Here is a 19,331-nt window from a genome sequence, read left to right on the forward strand (position 1 = left end):
AGTTAAAAAAGAAAGCAAAAGACCCCAGACCTGATTCTCTTTTGAAATTGTAGTAAATTGAAGTACTACAAAAAAGTCTGCAGTGCAGTAAATGAAAAGCAGTAATCCAGCACCTGGAAATAAATGACAAATTCCTCTAAATCTGAGGCTCTCGGTCACTGCTGAGGTCTTAATTCTAAAGGTGCCGACTCCAAATGCAAACCTTAACCGGACAGGAACATTTCTAACTGGAATGGTGACATCGCAATTCCTGCAATAGATCGAATCGGTACGTCTGTGCGTTTGTTTCACAATGGTGAATCAGTGAAACAGAAGAAAAGTCATGTACCTAGGCATAAGGAAAGTGAAAACCTCTTGTCACTGAGCAATGCACAGTAGGTTTATTGAAGGCTCTCCCTGGTGTTATGTAAAAAAATACGCATTTCACTTCAATTAAAAAAGCAGAACAATTATTGTTCTGTAATAAAAGGCCTTCTGGAGTCCCATACCAAGCCATAACATTTGTATCCCAGGACTGAGCAAAAAGCGCAGACTTTTCTGCAAGAAATCAGATTTTTCTGACTTGGCTGAATCTTTTCCAACTGCACACACATTCAATCTGTTATCCATGGGACGGTGTGCCGAAGAGCCTACCAATTTATAAACGCAACTGCTTTCCCACACTTCGGCACATTGTGGAGTCTTCTTTCAAACTATATTTCCTAACACGCCTCCAGCGGATACACACAGGGACTAGATATAGATTTCTCTGCTGACTACTGAATTTAAACCATGCCAGTTATAACTCCCAGAACAAAAACGGAACACTTTCTGTCCTGGAAATCTGTGCACAATCACCACCATGAGAAAGGAGGTTCTGAATGAAAATATAACTCGCTTTTAAGTCTCAAAGGATATAAAAGAAGAACACAAGTGCACAAAGTGCTTCATTTTGGTTTCACATAGTAACTCAACAGACAAAGTTAGGTTAAAAAATATTTGCATTAAAAACATTCTGTTCCTTGTTTGCCCACAAAATCCAACAGCAACAACTCTAAGGCCTATGACTGCAACAGGGTATAAGCCAAATCTCCTGTGAGAGACACTGAAATGATTTGCTTTCAGAGCTGCATCTAAAGAGTAAAATGAGTTCCACAAGTTCCAGCCTGTTGCAACTTAGAAGAGTAATCTTTATCTGTAAGAGTGGTACAAATACAGCCTGCTCTCGATGTACAATAACTGGCTGTTGAATCTGAACAACCTAGCAATTAAACATAATGTTACAAACACTGTATATACATTTTCTGATCTGGATTAAATCAATTCAAACGCATGAGCGCAGATATAGAGCGTTTCTGATAAGTCCCTCCTGCCATGATCAGTGTAGCTAAATAGGGAGCCACTCCTCTCTGGGAATGTTTAATGTCACGTCCATATCCGGAGCACATCTGAAACACAGACAATAAACAAATTAGTCTTACTGCTTGGATTATAATATACTCAAGCTGTACTTAAATCATTACTGAGCCTGAGAGAATACAACTTCGCACTGTGAAAATGACCTGTAGGCCTTCCCTTGTGTGCTCTGGGATTTTACATGATTTAGCAAAATGTTGACTTGGCACTGGATGTCCCGAGGTGTATTCTTCACCGTTAATGTAAAAAACATATTTCGATTCAATGAGAAATAAATATTTTAACTTTGCGAGGCTGTTAAATCAGAAATGAATTGAATCATGGGTCCAATGCAAAATGTTGGAAGACAGGTCCCTGAAATGAGCTGTTTAACTTTGTTTTGTGTCATATTTAATGCTAAATTTCAACAGCACGTGGGCTGGCAACTGAGCACGGGCCTGTTTCTGAGAAAGTTCATGCCATTTATTTATTTGGATATTTTTTCTTGTAAAATAGGGCACAGAATCCGATGGTGCCAACTAAAATCTTCTGACTAAACATTTATTAAAGGCAGCACATTGATGACACTCTGAGAAAGGACATAATATAAATCATTTATTTCTATTCCACAGAAATAAGAGTGCTTCACCTTATGTATGACTGAACCCCTGTTAATGGGGGAAACTACTGTTATCCTCAGAGCAGCTTCACACTTGTCATTCAGGAAAAAGATCTTCTTCATTGGCTGAAACATTGCGCACACTGAAATCAATCTTATCTCCGCTGGCAGAGATCTCTGTTCCCATGGACTTATTTCAACGGAAACATCCTTTGTTCTTCCATTGAAATAACATATTAAATAACTGCACTTTGGTACTTAGTTGTAATAAAAGAAGATGTAAAATAAATAAGAAAAGGATCGTATTTCAAAACCAAATCTACATTTGTTTCTTGGTTTGGAACAACTTGCCGGAAATTTGAGTCCCTTATGAACTTTTAATGACAGATTTGGACTCTGCGATTTCAAAGCTTGCTGTGACTCTTCGTGTATCTTTAAGATGTCTCGGAGAGATTTTCTAAAACTCTGTACTGTTATGTTGAGAGGTACAGTGCAGTGCTCTTCCCTTCAGCCAGCTGTTCTGCCCATATTGTGTGTGCCTGTGGTTTAGCATTGGAGAGCTTCAAGTCACAAGAAGCTCAGAAGAAAACGATTAACTATCATGGGAAACCCTATATGGTAAACAGTATGGAAAGCAAACCTCTTACAACAATTACATATAGAAAAAGGCATTATTTACTCATATATTTTTCCATTATGTTATTCATCCTCTTTAGTAACCTTATTCTTTATTGTCGTCAGAATCTAATTAAGTGCTTTTTTACGATTTTAGTAAACAACAGAAGGGGAGTGGAGAAGCCTGTGTATCAGTGCTGAAACAGATGTCTTTTATTTGGTGTTTTTTTTAGTGACCGGAGCTCCGATTTCCCTCATGTTAGTAACATGCAGTTGTTTGGGTAGCCTTCAGCTAAACACAGAGGATGCTGCTGGTCCAGGTCAGAGAGCCCCGTCACACACACACAGGCAGTGTTTTGCCCTGGCACGGTTTCCTGTCTCATATGGGCAGAGGGCCAGGGACAAGCGGTTCAGTCTGAGCAGGTTACATGAGAGGCATGGAACAAAAGTTACAGGAGACGTGGCTGCCATGATCAGGACCTGATGAGCATCCCCGACAAATTAGTATCTACGGGTGCACAGAACTACAAGAAACTAAAGACTCAGAAGAAGCACTGAAAAACCAGAAGTTATACCATGATTCATCTGCTATGCAAGCATGAGAAAAGCATGCCAGGCCAATTAATGCCTGTGCTTTGACACGACAGCAGGTTATTTTTCGAGGTGCGGAAAAAACAAACAAACGCAACACTGCCGACACACTCCGCTGCTTGACAAAACAAAAGAGCAAAAGGCAAACTTGGCCAAGGTGCTATTCAGCATTTTTTAGAATACACATTTTTTTTTAATGTTGAAAAACTGCAAGCCTGAAGACGGAAATCTTGCTCAGAGAGAAACCAGTAGGGGGGTTTCAGTTCAGGCACATACACGTATAGTGATTCTTATCAGCTCTGAGCTGTGTTTTTAATCGTGTGAATTATGTGTAGTGATCAGTTGGTCTCATTGGTGAACACGAGATATCTTGTGGTGCAAGTCAGTGATGATTACACAGCACATTACTCTATAACCAGATAAACATACTTATCTCTTCTGGGGAAAACATCGCAGAATATCTCTTTCCTGATGTCCGCTCTAGATTGCTGGAGCTGTTGGACGGTTTTCTCCAACGCCTGGGTCTTCTCCTCGAGCTCGCTGATCATCTGCAGGGAGAAATGGAAAAGAAACTGAAGAAGACACGTAATGACATTTAAGAAGAAACGGACAATCCAGGCTTCTGATACCGGAAATTTTAGTCAGTTTCCTTTCACGGTGTTAGAAGTCTCATTGTTTATTTACAAACCTGAATACAGTTAAGGTTTTCAACTCACTTTTTGGTGAAGTTCAATTTCCTTCTTCATTACTGAATTATGGAACAGCATGTGCTCCACTCCAGGAGGAATATAGGTCATCTTTTCCTAGACAGTTTAAATAAACACCAGAATTATTATTTTTTTTACATCGTACAACCTGGAACCTGGAGACACGGACCAGAGGCAGGTTTGGAGTCTACGGATACTCTACGATGAGGAAAGAGTGGAGTTGGTGTCACGATCTCCCACTAGCAATAATGACATCTTCTAGGCCAGTGGTTTCTGTCCTGGTCCTGGTGAAACCCACACAGCTGCTGGTTTTCAATCCAGCCCAGCTTCATGACAGAACGAAGGCCTAACTCAATCGAAGACTTGGCTTCAACTGAATATTTGCATTTTGTTTCTTGTCACACGTCTGGGATTTTATTTCACTTACAATATATATGATGGTTAAAGCCCCAAAATGTGTAAGAGCTGGGAACACACAGGTCAGGTCAGTCTTATTATTAAGTCAATGAAGGGTTTGACTGTGTAATTGAGGGCCCGGCTGGAACACAAACCAGCAGGACCAGGACTGGGGACCACCAGGGGAAAGGACAGTCAGTGGAAAATGACAGGAGTCATGAGTCCCTGGCTGTCAAGAAAGGAAATATGGAATCTGGTTTTTTTTTTTTTTTTTTTTTTACATTGACAGGAAGGGGACAGCTCTCAATTTCCAATTTCTGTTTGGCCAGTTGACCTTGGGGGTTCTCATTTACTGCCCCGAAAAAGACTACAGAGCAAGTGTGGTCCTCCTGGACTGTGGTTTCCAGAACTCCCTCCCTCGAGGAGGGAGAAAACGCCCCCGACATGTCAACGACCCGGTACACGTACATAGCAATGATCAACACTGTACATTCAAGATGGGCGAAACTGAGCTTGAAGAAGGGGCTCTCCAAACAGGGCCTGTGTGTGTACGTGGACTCCGTGTCCAAGCAGAACATGTGGTGAAGCTATGAAAAAGGCCACATATTAGGAAAAAGTGTGAAAAGTGAAGAATCTGGGTCAATGGAATGGCATTGGTAAGGTCTAATTTATTTTACTCTTTCCTTAATACATTGGTTAGTCCATAGTTCGTTCTTGACATCATTGCTCAACAGTGCAACCTCAGGACCCGAGTGGAAATGAAGACGTGTGCTTAGTATTGAAATCAGAAATCGCTCCCATAAATTAAGGGTTGTGATCTGCCCAGTCATGCTGTTAATTCCCTGGAATCTTTCATGAAATGGCTGGATTAGATCATTCGATCAATAAGCTGCTAGAAACCAAATAAGCAAAATAACCGCATACTGTAGGTTACAAACAAAAGGAAATAAGGATTTTTTTTTGTTCTAATCGATTCGCTAAGACAGTTAGCTAATCATGGCTTATGAAGCAGTCAGGAACTACGAGAGAGTGTCAACAGTTACTTCTTAACTGGACAAATGGGCAATATGGGAGCTCATCCCAGCCTCTTGGCAGGAAGTGATGTCACTAGGCTGGCTTGAGCTGTGCAGGACACGAGCAGGTCTTCATTACCTCAGCGACTGCGGCCAGCATCTCATCCTCCGTCCTCCTGAAGGACTTCTCCAGCTTCCCCATCTCGGACTGGGCAAGCAGATGGATATCCTCTCGCTCATCCTGGCCGAAACAAAACGCAAGCCATCTTTGAAAAAAAAAAAGCTCAGCTCTGCTTTATAGCTATGCACTGCAGTTTTTAACAGCATTTCCCACTCTCTCGAGATAAGCTGGCTGGGTTTTAGACCGGCCTGTGGAGGGATGTTCATAGATGCTGTTATAGACAAAGCTGCTGTCTATGAAAAAGGTTTACGAGAATTGCGCTTGGCTGCATGCTTTTGCTGTAGCCTGGGCCTCTGTGGTGCTCAAAATATGTTCTCACATCCCCCGATCAAAAACACTGAAGCAGGCCAATTCTTTATATCTAAGACCTATCTAACTATGGAGTGAAAGAGAATGATTTATTTATTGTATTTTACTTTAGTAGTAAAATTAAGAATACATGAAAAATTACACACATCGTGATCTGAAGAATCAAAGTAATTGTCAATTATGTGCATGTGGTTAATTTATGGTTTTTTTTCATGATTTACCTTCTAAACAAATCAGGCAAATTTCGCACTCCCAGGTTAAGACCATTTCTCTAAAGGAAATTTAAGCAGCTAAGTCTTAATTATCTTGGTAAACATCTCCTGTTTTCAAGAGGGGATGTTTGTCTGCTCAGTGGTCTGCTCTGTCCATGTCTATGTGCACCGACAGCTTATCTTGCGAGTGTGGAACATGGGGTCAGGTGAGCCTGGCCAGTATGATTGGCTACCTGATGCGTCTCCTGCAGTTTTACGATCTCTCTCTGCATCTCTGCGATCCTCAGAGCTTTCACAGGGTACTGCTTGTCTTTGTATGTCTTCAGCGTGTGGAGCTCTGTTTGGGCTTCACAAACCTCTGTCTTCAGCTTATTTAGCTGTTCTTCCAGCCCTACGAGAGGCCCACAAACGCAGTGTGCATTAAGCTTTTTCTCTACTACGTTATGCCTGCTGCACAATTCATCACCAAGCCTGCCTAAATCCTTAAAAGAGCAGTGCAATGACCTGTGTGTAATAATGACTCAAAGAAAGAAATGGAAGGTACCTTGCGGTCAGTCGCAGATTGAAGACAAAACTTCAAACAACTGTGTTTAATAAAATCACAAATCAAGTACTTGATGGTGAAGTTCCGAGAGCCAGACACAAGAAAGGTAAGTCTTAAGAGAAAGCTGACATTATGAACTACGCATGAAGATACAATTGGATTCGGGCCACAGTGTAAAAACACAGGTTTTCTTTAAACTTGATGGCTATATCGTAGCCCAAGAAAGCAGGGAAAGTGTTTCTTTGTGTGATGCAAGCAGAAGGAAGCAGATATTGCCTGTTTTTTTTTCACTGACCCTGTAGGCCTTTCTTCAGAGTGCTTTCTGTCTCCTCAAGGTCAGCTTTGGCCTTTCCAATCTGGCTGTGACTCCAGCCATCAAAACCTCCAATTGAGTCCTTTGAAGACAACGAGACAGGGGAAAAAACATAATTCTCAAGAATTACCAGTGGAACAGTGCTCTGCCTTCACGCAGTTTCGTGTTGAAAACACAAAGGCAAGTTGGGACAACGGGGCACAAAAGTAACTTCTCAAGCCCAAATCCTTGCAGGTTCAGGATGCAATCTGCAGTTAGTCATTCATTAAAGTCTACAGCAGATGTGTGGCAAGTTACAGCATTTGAATCTGACACAATCGATCCGTTAAGCTGTAAAAAAACAGAGAAACAATATTCCTCAAATTAGGAAATGCTGCCAGCTGGGACTGGGGTCCCATCACTTAATTTTCAGCTAGAGTTTACAATCGCTTAAACAAAACACCCTAACCTCTTCAGTCCTAACACTAATGTTAAAGATGTGTGGATTACCATAAAGGAATTTCTTATGACAACACAAAATGAACGGAGCTTTGCACAACAGGAGTTCAGGGGGAAGGGTAGATCCCAATCTGCCACACTTGCTCTCGCCTATGTACAGTATATAAGTCTTGTGCCCAGGACTTCCCTACACGCATCTCTCTCTCTCGCAAACCTTTCACCCCCTTCCCCCCATCTACACTCCTGCAGAAGCTCCCTGGCTCATTCCTCGCAATAGTGAGGGGGGTGTTGGGCAGATCATTCTCTCAGCCAGGCGAGTCTCCTTTCACCCCTCTGTCACATTCACTGGGATCTAACAGGACTACTGAAATAAAACGCTGGGCCGTGTGGCGATGCGTGACCACATCCGACGCAGTCCCTCACCCCCAGTTTCTCATGCTGATTCAGGAATTCCCTGGCACGGACGGCAGAAATCCGGTCTTCTTCCCTGATCTCCTGGGCCAGGCGCAGGTTGGTCTCCTGAAGTGCTGCGTAGTGCTTCTCAAACTCCGCAATTGCCTGCTTCCTAGACCTTATCAGAAACTAAACACACGTGCATGCGAACTTATTGCCTTGCAATGGACAAACGCACGTCCCTCTTACCTGGGGGACAGAGATCCTTACACTCCTGTCTTGTTGCTGAGACAATTCTCTTTAACACAAAATCCAGTAAGTAGAAGCCATCTTAAATGTGATAATCATTTAAAAGCGCATTAAACTACATATAGATGGTTTCAAACCCACTGAGGCCTATTGATTTAGCTACTACTGTTCATAAAATGTTATTTCCTGGGGGAAAAAATGTTTTCTTTCGTCTAAGCTGCGCCAAAAACAGATATCACCCTGTCCCAGCATGAACTCTGATCTCATCCCCAACCACCCAAATTCACCCCTGTACTCAGCCCTAGACCCAATCACAGCTCCTGACTGCACTGAAATCAGAAGCGTCAGCCCCTCCTCATCTTGAAAAGAGTCAGTACCTTCAACACTCTGATGTTGTCCCTTTTCTGAAGGACCTTCGGGTCAGACTCTACAGCCTTCTTCCGCCACAGGTGCCTGCAGGCTGACGAGGCAGGCGATTCCAGGACACGAGCTGTGCTTGACTGAGATCCCACTAGGAAATAAAAACGGCCACAAAGTCCTCGCTTAAGTCATTTGTTGTTGTTTTTTTTTTATTAGTGGACTTCAGTTCTTTCACAACTAAATATATCCAAGGCTCGTCGTTTGTGACTCAATTCATCAGACGCGATTCTCAGTCACGCAAGTTATTGCCTGCACTAGCCCTCAGCCGGCTGAGGTTGATTTGATTGTCCTCATTCTGTTACTTGTTAACGAGAAGCTCATTTTCCATTAAAAAATAATCTTCTATAACCACCGATTCTTGCACTTAAAGTTGTTATCTTCATAAAGCAGATTAGAAAACAGTCATGCGCAATCAGAGTAAAAGCCTGTTTTGTCGTGTTGGTTTTTTTACTGCATAATAACTGATGATTTCTTCGATAATAGGGTTCAACTTCATTTAAATACCTGAACTTTCTCCATGAGTTGTCCTTAAGTGTAACGGTGATGCCTGAGTCAGCTATGCACGTATAATACAATACCCACTGACTTTATATGATCTAATGCTGAATGGGTTTTATTGAGAGGACTCCGGGGCTCTGCTCTGGAGTAAAATCTCACCGGATGTGTGGGTGTGCTGCTGGGGATCAGCAGGGGGCGACAGTGGGCGGTTCACTTCCTGGCGTGACATGGTGGTTCTGGGATGGCAGCCGGCCGGGCTGGGAATGGGTGGCAGGGAGGATCGCGGCGCAGGACGAGTCCCTTGACCTCCGGGTCGGCTTCTTCCCCTGTCCTGCCGCGCCCATCTGCTGTAGTCCTTGGCGGTTCAGCCCAACCCACATGCCCACACATGAGCTGGTACGACCTTCTCATACTCACCCCACTACCCCCACTACCCCCCAGAGGACATCCTTGCCAAGCTCTTAATTTCCACACTTGTTGACATGTCTCCTAGTGTACCTGTCTGTTTTGAACAATCTACAATGGGGACGAACAGCTTCAGACCAACGTATCAGCTTCAATCACATGGCCGGTTAGCTTGTTCCAAACCCCCACAACCTTTTCCTGAAATGCCCTTCCACTCAGTTTCCCCTCAGAAGCCCTCCGGCTTGTGCTTCACTGTTGTTCTGAATGATTCGGCAGGGCCCATGCCCCCAGCGCCCCTGCTGCAGGACGCGCTGGTTTATAACATAAGAAGAACAGACTGAGCCAAGAAGAGAGCTGCGTCTCTGAAGGGACTGCCCTGTTTGAACTCTCTCTCATTTCCAGTGTTCCCGGTTCCCGCCGTGCCTTCCTGGTGTTCTCCAGCTCTGGAGGACACAAGAAGAAACTGAGGGGAAGCACTTTTAAGATTAAGCACGGGAAGACCTTTTCTTTAAAAAAAAAAAAGACTTTGCCTGAAGTCTAGAGCAAGCTAACCTACCGTGTTGTTGAAACCGACACCCTGGCTTCTTTCAAGATATGTCTGGACAAGATCCTAAGATTAATTAGCTACTACTACCGACCAAACAAGCCAAATGGGTCATATGGCCTCCTCCTATTTCTAACCTTCCTTTCCTCATATTTCGTCTGTTTGCGAGCACATTGGACGATTGTTTCTAATTGGTCTTCAACAAAAAGATCAATAAAAAACTTTTCCAGTACTTAACTCCTGTTAATGGCTGCAGTAATGAAAAGCAGAGAAGCACCTTTCCTCCCTGGGTGATGTCAGGCCAGGGCAGGGGCATAATGGCTAATACAGTACATTTCTTTAAAAATGTGTTTGTTGTTTTTTTTTTAAAATGAGTATCATACATGAACTATTATTAATCCCTTTATTTTACCAGTTAATGGCAAATTTCCATGTACAATGACGACCTAGAACACCGTTTATACAGCGGTGTGTGAAGTGAGGAGCCGGTGAAATGAAGCACATCGATCAACAACACCACCCTAACCGGAAACGAAACCCCCAGCCTTCCGGTCCAGCGTCCTGCCTCATGAATACTCACCGCATTCCTGAACTCCTCCTGTAGGGACTTCACAAGACAGCTCGTTGGTGAAGCCATAACTTATCACCCTCCAAAGGCAAATAAAGAAACTTGTCATTACGTTAAAACTGTTGATTAAAAATCAGTGTATTGGCTACTAAAAACAAGAACACCTTCCTCCCGCTGTTCACCAAAACAATGTGGTAAAAAAGCCTAAATATACAGTACATGCTTTCAGAATAAACCCTGGGGAATCTTTGGGTTACTTTAAAGGCACGGTCGTCCAAAAATAAATTACATGGATGTGTAAAAGATTTTCTATCCAAAATTAAAACGACAGTCAAAAGACTGACGACAGGCTAAGACTGTTGCAACTCTGAAATCACGCCGGAGTCCTGTATGTTTTCCTGGACCAAGGCAGTGTCTTTGCAGAAATCAACAGTTCACCAAGAACAGCGGACAGCCAACAAAACCCCGTGAGAATGTATTAAGTGCAATTGTAAATTATGAATTACAATTATAAAGTGAAATGAATGGCAGTAAAACAACATGGAACACAGTACTCACTCTTGTAAGCCTACATTTGTTATCTGCAGTAGTTGATCTATAAAACCCGTTACGACACGCACAAAAAAAAAAAAACACGACTCTGGAAGTTTTTAAATCGTCCTTCTGATTCAAGTTTCAGCTCCTTCATGTCTCCGACCTCTGCTTGTTTACCATAGCAACCAGCCCTCGGCTCATCAGCCCGCGACTGCCGCCTGCTGGCCAGTTTGCAGAAAGCCCGAGGCGGCGCTCCGCTCCTGCAGCCCGTGGTCAAGAGTCCTGGGGAGACTAATTACTGTGCAGCCACAGTTTCCAAGAGGCAGCTGCGTTGCTACCGATAATTATTCAATTAATGACAGTATTTGTCACCTAAAAGTCCAGAACCGGAGGCGATGAGCGTCTCCTAGGGCGAACCTAAAGTGTTCATTAACACCATCAGATCGCGCACAAAAACCGAGCACTCCTGAACACTGATAAATTAGACATTAGATCACGGGGTGAAGCGTAACGATGTATTTCCGACCCAGGCCGGCTCAAATGAAACATTCCTGTTTTTGTTTTGTTTTGTTTTTTTTTTACACATGGAGTTTGGCGAAAACGCCCTATTCCTCGATTGAAAGGTATATGAATGCAGTGAACGCAGAGGAACCAGAGCAAAGTCTCCAACATAATCAAAAGGTGAAAGTCTTTATTGCATACAATGGTGGAATTTAATTCACAGTAATATTGACAATTGTAAATGAAGAAAAGAATGTGCTGTACTAAATAACAGTGAAATACATTTATTTAACACTCATAAACATTTGAATCTAAAATACAAGGTATGGACCAGTGTACAAAATAAGCAGTTTTTCCATAATACTCTGCCTTATTGTGTTAAAAGGCTCTGCAGGAACTCTTACAATGATGTACATATCCATGAGGATTCAACATAATATCCCAGATCTTAATCATATCAAAACCTTAAATTCCAAGTGAGAATAGGGCTTTTTAAGACCCCAATAGGATGAGTTGGTAAGATTTTTCTCAACTGAAAGAGTGAATGTACAAATGTTTAGCAAAGTACAGGATCAAAACATTAACAGTGCTTGATACATTTTCTAAAAATGTCCGGCAGTAAAGTTTTCATTTCAAAATCATTTCAGTTGTGCCTCAAACCCACAACAAAACAATCTCAATCTGTGATCCATGTCTGGAAAATAATCTATACTTTGCAACAGGTATGTATTTGGCCCACCACACCTTCAACAGCAAATAAAGTATAATTACATAGAAAACATTAATTAATTAGAAATTGGTATCTTGGTTTCTAGAAATCTAAAAAGAATTGCAAGCATTAGTCAAAACACACCTCCCCCCCCACTCCCCAAAACGATTCGCTAAAAAGCCTGACTACACTCCAGATACTTCTGGATTAAAACCTGGGGAATCTCTTATTTTACAGACATGATGTACAGACATTCCAGCAATGAGTAACATTTCTGCCACCCAAAATTAAACACACCTTCAAAGGCTGAAGAAAACAGCAAAGTAAAAAAAAAAACTTAGCGAAGTCCTACAGCAAATTTCAGGGCCATGGTCCTCCACTCCAGCACAGTCTGCTTAGGTCCTACTGGGTGGTCAGTCACCCCCACAGTCTCCCCCTCCACAGTCTCCCCCACCCCAGTCTCCCCCTCCACAGTCACCCCCACTCCAGCCTCCCCCTCCAAAGTCATCTCCCCCTCCACAGTGTCCTCCTCCATCATCTCCCCCTCCACAGTGTCCTCCTCCATCGTCTCCCCCCCAGTGTCCCCCTCCATCGTCTCCCCCACCACAGTGTCCTCCTCCATCGTCTCCCCCCCAGTGTCCCCCTCCATCGTCTCCCCCCCAGTGTCCCCCTCCATCGTCTCCCCCACCACAGTGTCCTCCTCCATCGTCTCCCCCCCAGTGTCCTCCTCCATCGTCTCCCCCACTCCAGTCTCCATCTCCACTGACTATGTCCTTCACCCCCCGGCTGGTGAAGAGGTCATGTCCATGGTAGGGTTTGTGCTGCCCCTTCTTCTTCCTCTCCTGCTGTCTCTTCTTCTTCGAGGACTGACCCCCCATCTCTCCCCTGGCACCAGTCAGGACTCGGCTGCACGAGCTGCAACAGCAACGACAACGAGGATAACAACACCGGAACGTCTCGGGATCTCCCCAACAAGAGCACGCTGAGCCAGGCAGGCTTGACCTCACCGCTCGTGAAGGGCTCTGTCTGATCTGCCGGGACCGTCGCGTCTGCTCGGCTCTGTGCACTCAGCTGTAGCTCACAAACTCAATCTGTTCACGTTGCCAGGGTTGCCAAACAAGTCTAACCTGGTCGTTTCCTTTCTTTCATTTCCTGGAGTTGGGGGGCAGGGGGTGAGTGCCCTGCCTGCATATTTACATTTTTCATTGTGTATCTGAGACACTCCCAGGTGACATCAGCGTGCATTCGAATTGGAGCTGTGGATCTATGCTTGTGGAGCAGGACAGCAGGATGCACAAAGGCAAAGAGTCTGCGGAACGGGGCGACGGGAGATTGTGATCCCCAGATAACAGAGAAACCAAAAGATGAGATCTCCCAGCTCTCAGCTGTGCTCTTATGAAAGCTATGGACAAGTTAATGGAGTAATTGATCAAATTTGAAAATGCACATTGATTTATATCCCAGCTGAAGGTGAGCATTAAATCAAGTGTCAATCCAGCCAAGAGATTGTGGGACAATTTGTTATGGACAATTATCAATATGAGACACAACTACAACACAGCGCTGCCACTTCTCAATCAGCCACCGTGACACAGTGCTTAACAGACCATTATTTAATGTATAGTTCACAACATCAACAGAGACAGTTTTATATGTATAACATCTAGTTTCGGGGATCCCTGTTGAAAGGGCCTGGAAATCTGGCCCCCCAGCCAGACGGGTCCTTACAAAAGAAGCTCACCATATCCTATGAGCATCTATGTATGGTCACTTGCTTTGTTAAGCACCTTGGGGCAACCTTGTTATGAAAGACACTATATAAAAATGAACTGACTTGAACTGAATTGAACATAGGCACAGCATCAGCCTAGCACTCTGTTGAAACACCATAAAGCCAAGCATATGGTCTGTATCCACGAAGATCTACAATTTAACTGCACCAATCTGGTGACATTTTTGTTCGGTTGGGGACAGGGCATTCCTGACATGTCTCTGCGTTTCTCAGCAGTGACGTGACAATGGTTCTCAGACCTGCGAGCAGGGAAAGCAGGTTGGCAGGTTTTGGCCTCGCTGTGCAAGAATTCAGGGCTCTCAGCTAAAGTGGCTGAAGGGACTCTGTGTCTCCTGGATCTCCAGCGGCTCCGGCACTTTCCCACTGGGCAGGATGCCAGTTCAACCAGAGAGTTTCTTTCTTTGCTCTGGGCTATTAATTTTTTCAGAGGCACGTTACCGTGTGAAGACAACATTAAAATCAAATGCTGCTGCCAAGCACTTTTATAGTTCCAACACCAACATTGGAGCTCTGGCTCCGATCACTGGGGTCCACAAATGTGCAGACTTTCATTGTCTGATGTTATAAACAGCTCCTCCCCTGGGTGACGCATGGGGTTAGACCAGTTTAGGGTTAAATGGAGCCTTTGATCCCTCCACAGCCCAAAGCTGTTGATGACTGAAGAGACAGAGAAAATCTGCTGGATTCTGGACACAGAGCTCCTGATGTGGGAGCCCAAGATCAGAGCCATTTTTACTCTGTGGGCCTCACAGTGCCTACAACACAATGAGCTTCAATTGAAAATGGAGATCAGAAGGCACATCTTTACACAAAGGGTTGCGGGAGTGTGGAACAACCCACCCAGTCTGTGAACATGTCATCAGTTGTTCTGGCTTCAGGGAAATAATGGATGAAATCCTTTTTTCAACCAGAGAATTTCATTCTGCTTCCTGTCACGTGGGGTTTAGTTTGATTAACGTTTCCTGTTTCAAACTCTTATGTTCGGGTTGGAACAATAAAAATGCTCTGAAAAAATTAATAGCCCAGCGCAAAGAAAGAAACTCTCTGGCTGAAAGGCCTCCTCTTATCTGTAACCTTTGGTGCGGCCCCATAATTCAATACATTAGTAACTCAATTGAATTGATAAAGGAGACCTCAGGCTCTCCCGGTGACAACACTGAAGGTGCAGATACACCGGAAAAGCCATAGGGAGCGCTGTTGCACTGCATTTCAATAGCAAATCTTCAATTTGCCTTGGAGATGTATAGAGGAATAAATGAGTTCTTCTCAGACTCAGTATTCATAATGATTTGTTTCCACTTAGATAAGTGCAGGAACTGCTTATTCTCACCATCGTGTAAGAATCATATGGACTTATAACATATATAAGACTTTTCACTGACCCCACCTCCCCCCAAAATTAGAAGTAAAATTTAAAGTAGAAGATGAAGTTGTTAGCTTGGTCTTAAGGGATAACCTTTAAATATTTAAGAATTATTTTCACTTTGTTTAATTTCACCGTGCAAACGACCACAGTCAGAAAATCATGAATACATTGTGTTGCTTCAAGAACCTCATTTAAAATATCAAAGTAAAACCGTAATTTCCGCTCTTCACATTCTCCATTTTTAAACACTGGAAAAACAAAGTTCTAAATAATCTATGCATCGTGCCGACTCTCTGTGGTGTAATCTCGTCACTAAAATTTAACCGGCTAGAGAACGATACTGATATTTCAACAATTACTGACCCGTTGAAGTAGAAGAACTAAGACGTACGTTGCAGCTGGCTATGGCGTCTGATTGTCCGTTTAACTCCGAGAAAAAACTTTACCACGACCGCAGTCATTGCCCTGTGAATCCAACTCCATCTTCCGACAGACTTCAGTATCGCAGTTTGCAGGTTCCTTCGAATACAAGGGTCGGTTTTTACTGCCTTCCATAACTGCGTGCGTCTGAAACAAACATGTTGTGGGAAAGTCTTCAGGTTTAGGTTAGTCTTTAGGAAAGTGTTAAGGTCTTACCCTAATGTGTTATAGTTTTCAAACGCCAGACTGCTGGTGGCTTTTAAGAACGTAAAAAGAGCTCATCTAGCTCGTTTGGCGTTTGACTGTTTGACTGTTTCCTGAAAGAAGTCAGGTTTTATTGCTTCATCAGCATGGCTGGGTAGCTCGGTCTACACCCCCACTAACCTTTGGACTGTGGGAGGAAAGTTGCATAAACATGGGGAGAACATACAAACTCCACACAGACAGCACCCCATGGAAACCAGCGCCCCAGAGCTGAAAGGCAGCAGTGCGAACCACTGCTCCACAAAGCCACCCTCTCTTGTTGGGTAAGATGCACAGCTGGACGACATTTTTCTAGTGTAAAAACACAACTAATAGTCGGGTGATTTTCTTGTTACACCTGTTTCATTTGCCACTTTGCTCCTTGCAGGTGCTGTTGAAGTTTGGAACACTAAAATGTGATCAAACAGCTACATATTGTGACATTACATGGTGATAAAAAAAACAATTGCAATTTTCATGCATAGTCAATCCAGTTTTATTTTTATTGGGTAAATCCTTACAGTAAACAGCACCAGAAGGCACTTTACAAGTCGGATTACAATAGATTACAGTAACTTTGCTTTCTGTTGTGCGTGCATTCATGAAACATAAAAGAGATAGGCACAAAATGAAGATAGTGGAGATACAGGATGTGATCCAGAGAGCCTTCCATTTCTAGTGTTTACCACACTTTTAAATACATAAGAAAGAGAACCATTCTAAGAAAATTCTTCATGTATCTCAAATCTAGTGCAGCACCAGAAATATTAAATAGATTTGGTCAAAGTTTACAGATTTTCTAAATGGTTTTGTTCTTATTTAGTGTAGGAGCATTTTGAATTCATCATGCTCTTAATTCTTTCATTTCCTTCATATACATAGGGGTGTAACACCAGTGTCCTGACCAAATTTCCTATTTCCCATTGGCCCTTACCAATCACGGCCTTCTAATTATCCCCATCTAGAACTTCATTTCTCTGCTCCCCTCCCCACTGAGAGCTGGTGTGTGGGGAGCGGACTGGCGCACTATGGCTGCTATCGCATCATCCAGGTGGGGCTGCACACTGGTGGGGGTGGAGGGGAGTCCCTATTATCTGTAAAAAGCTTTGAGTGGAGTGTTCAGAAAAGTGCTATATTAGTCTAAGCTATTATTATATATCAAACAAGAAAAGGTATAATATCTCCAGACCTATCGATCCTCTAATTATCCTGAGAAGAATAATATTTTTTGAAAATGAAAAACACACAGCATGCCCATTATCCAGAATTATTCAGTACAATGTCTGTCAACTGCACATTTATCTGACTTTCTTTAAAACCCGCCGAAATCAAGACATCCACCAAGATCTCCACCAAACCCACCAAGGTCTCCACCGAACCCACCCATATCTCCACCGAATCCACCAACACCTCCAAGAAACCCACCCATATCTCCACCGAACCCACCCATATCTCCACCGAACCCACCAACACCTCCATCAAACCCACCCATATCTCCACCGAACCCACCCATATCTCCACCGAACCCACCAACACCTCCATCAAACCCACCAAGATCTCCACCGAATCCACTAACGCCTCCGGCAACAGCACTGGCATCAGGCCCCCCCCCACCATGATTTCCATAATTCGTTGACCCTGTCATCTTGAGGCAGTTCTTGAGAACTTTAGTACAGACTTTGACACCTGTGTTTCCAGGGTTCTTCTTCTTGTAGGCAGGGAGTTTGTTGCCCTTCATCACTGGCTTCTGGGCACCTCGCATCATTTGGGGGTTATGAGCTGGCATGCACCATGGGTTATGAGCTGGCATGCACCATGGGTTATGAGCTGGCATGCACCATGGGTTATGAACTGCATTGTAAAGTGGGCTGTGGTAAAGGAAGGGCGAAGGATGGACTCCTGGCATTAACGCAAACATCTGGGCTTGTCTCTTCCTTTCCAGCATCTCCATCCTTTGTCTCCAGAACTGATACTGCGCCATCTTCTCTGGAGGAATAAAGAGCACAAGACATTACTGCTGGTTGAGTGTGGGAGAGCTGGTTCTCTTAAACTGTTTTTTTTTTTTTCTTTCTGGTTTTGTTTTACTTCCAGGTAAACTCCCAATTAAATTTCAGTACAATACTTTCAATAAATCCTATGGAAATTAGGAAACATATCTGCAGAAACAACCTGAATCAGCTCATTATTGTCTTAATTAGACCAGTTAGGTAGGTTCTCCCAGCTCTTCGGGAGCTGCTGCTTTAAAGAGACCTGGAGAATCTGCAGACACACCAGCCCTCCAGATCTGGAACAACGCCAGTGCCCAGAGCTGCCCCTGACATCAGCCAAAAAGGTGTTTTTCAAAGCTTTAATGCAGAACTTCTTCCCGGTTTCCTGTAGGCTAAAGTATGAATTGAAATGTGAGTACTTTACAAGATACCATTGAGGTAATATTAATTGGATAACTTGTCTAGCTGCATTAATACTTAAAGTAGAGGCTCTGGAAATCAATGATTTATGAAAGAGAATAACAACATCACATTTTCCACAACTTACAATTGTTTCAACAGCCCTGAGAGCAATGTCCGAGAAGGAGTAATTAAGGAAAGCTGAGAATGTACATGGATGAGCTGTAGATCCCAGGACAGACGATGTTCTGATCAGGTGCGGCGGGACGCTCAGAGAGGCTCTTCAGAACAGCAGCAAGCAAGCAGCTCAAAACAAACAGGTATGTCCTTTAAATAAAGTCTCAAACTAGCTAAACTGGATTTGTGGATCTTCCAGAAAGGTAGTAAGGATGGTAACAGAAAGGCAGCGGCAAACATATTTTTGTGCTGAGTTTTCAGTGCTCGGGGGGGTGGGGTGGTGGATGCCTGGATTGTGAGCATACCTTTTTGTGTTTAAGGCTTAAGGTTAACAGGAAGACAACACTTCAGTTCTGTGTAATGATGTCTGGAAGTGTCTGCAGCTATAATAGATCAATAACTAATAACTCACAACTATAAATAACAATAAAAACTAATCCAGCCCTTGGAACACTACAGTGCTAGATAGATCTCACATTATTGGTCTTCATTTCTTGTGTGCATGCAAATGGCAAAAGGTGGTATAATTTGTGTGGACTATTTGAAAAGAAGTTTGCTTCTGTTTTGGTTAAAGGATGAAAAGAATATAATGTTAAATCAAGTGGATGAAGGATATTTCAATTCCTGCAAGGTGTCGGAGGAGCTGTAACATAACTGATGTACACGATCCATGGTGCAATTTGTTGGAACAGTTTTGCAATTATGTGAAGTGTTCCGGTATTTGTGTTAGCCAAATACTTCAGAAAAAAATTTAAAAAATGTGCATCAGATCCATTTAAAATAATATCTGTTTCTGGGTGTGTTTGTCTGCTA

At 43.3% G+C, this 19,331-nt stretch overlaps 2 protein-coding genes and 1 long non-coding RNA gene across 3 annotated transcripts; all 3 read right to left on the minus strand.

The window, feature by feature from the left end:
• Positions 1–1,148: 1,148 nt before the first annotated feature.
• Positions 1,149–11,154, minus strand: c15h20orf96 (chromosome 15 C20orf96 homolog). Its single transcript, XM_088607976.1, has 11 exons — positions 10,948–11,154; positions 10,402–10,469; positions 9,032–9,227; positions 8,332–8,465; positions 7,736–7,894; positions 6,857–6,956; positions 6,251–6,408; positions 5,455–5,556; positions 3,916–4,002; positions 3,629–3,747; positions 1,149–1,427 (listed from the first exon to the last, which is right to left on the minus strand). The coding sequence occupies exons 2-11, from the start codon at positions 10,456–10,458 to the stop codon at positions 1,367–1,369; spliced, it is 1,173 nt and encodes a 390-aa protein (XP_088464102.1). The 5' UTR covers positions 10,459–10,469; positions 10,948–11,154; the 3' UTR covers positions 1,149–1,366.
• Positions 11,155–11,592: 438 nt separating this feature from the next.
• Positions 11,593–16,051, minus strand: LOC148648359 (uncharacterized). The gene is made up of 2 exons (XM_088608090.1): positions 15,655–16,051; positions 11,593–13,048 (listed from the first exon to the last, which is right to left on the minus strand). Exon 2 carries the CDS (start codon positions 12,888–12,890, stop codon positions 12,471–12,473), a length of 420 nt encoding a protein of 139 aa, XP_088464216.1. The 5' UTR covers positions 12,891–13,048; positions 15,655–16,051; the 3' UTR covers positions 11,593–12,470.
• Positions 16,052–16,426: 375 nt separating this feature from the next.
• On the minus strand, positions 16,427–18,733 carry LOC148648360 (uncharacterized). The gene is made up of 2 exons (XR_015926778.1): positions 18,490–18,733; positions 16,427–17,940 (listed from the first exon to the last, which is right to left on the minus strand). It is a non-coding gene; the product is annotated as an uncharacterized LOC148648360 (long non-coding RNA).
• Between the last annotated feature and the right edge of the window lie 598 nt (positions 18,734–19,331).

Source organism: Lepisosteus platostomus, chromosome 15, assembly GCF_059453375.1.
Source record: "Lepisosteus platostomus isolate fLepPlt1 chromosome 15, fLepPlt1.hap1, whole genome shotgun sequence".
Classification (NCBI taxonomy): Eukaryota; Metazoa; Chordata; class Actinopteri; order Semionotiformes; family Lepisosteidae; genus Lepisosteus; species Lepisosteus platostomus.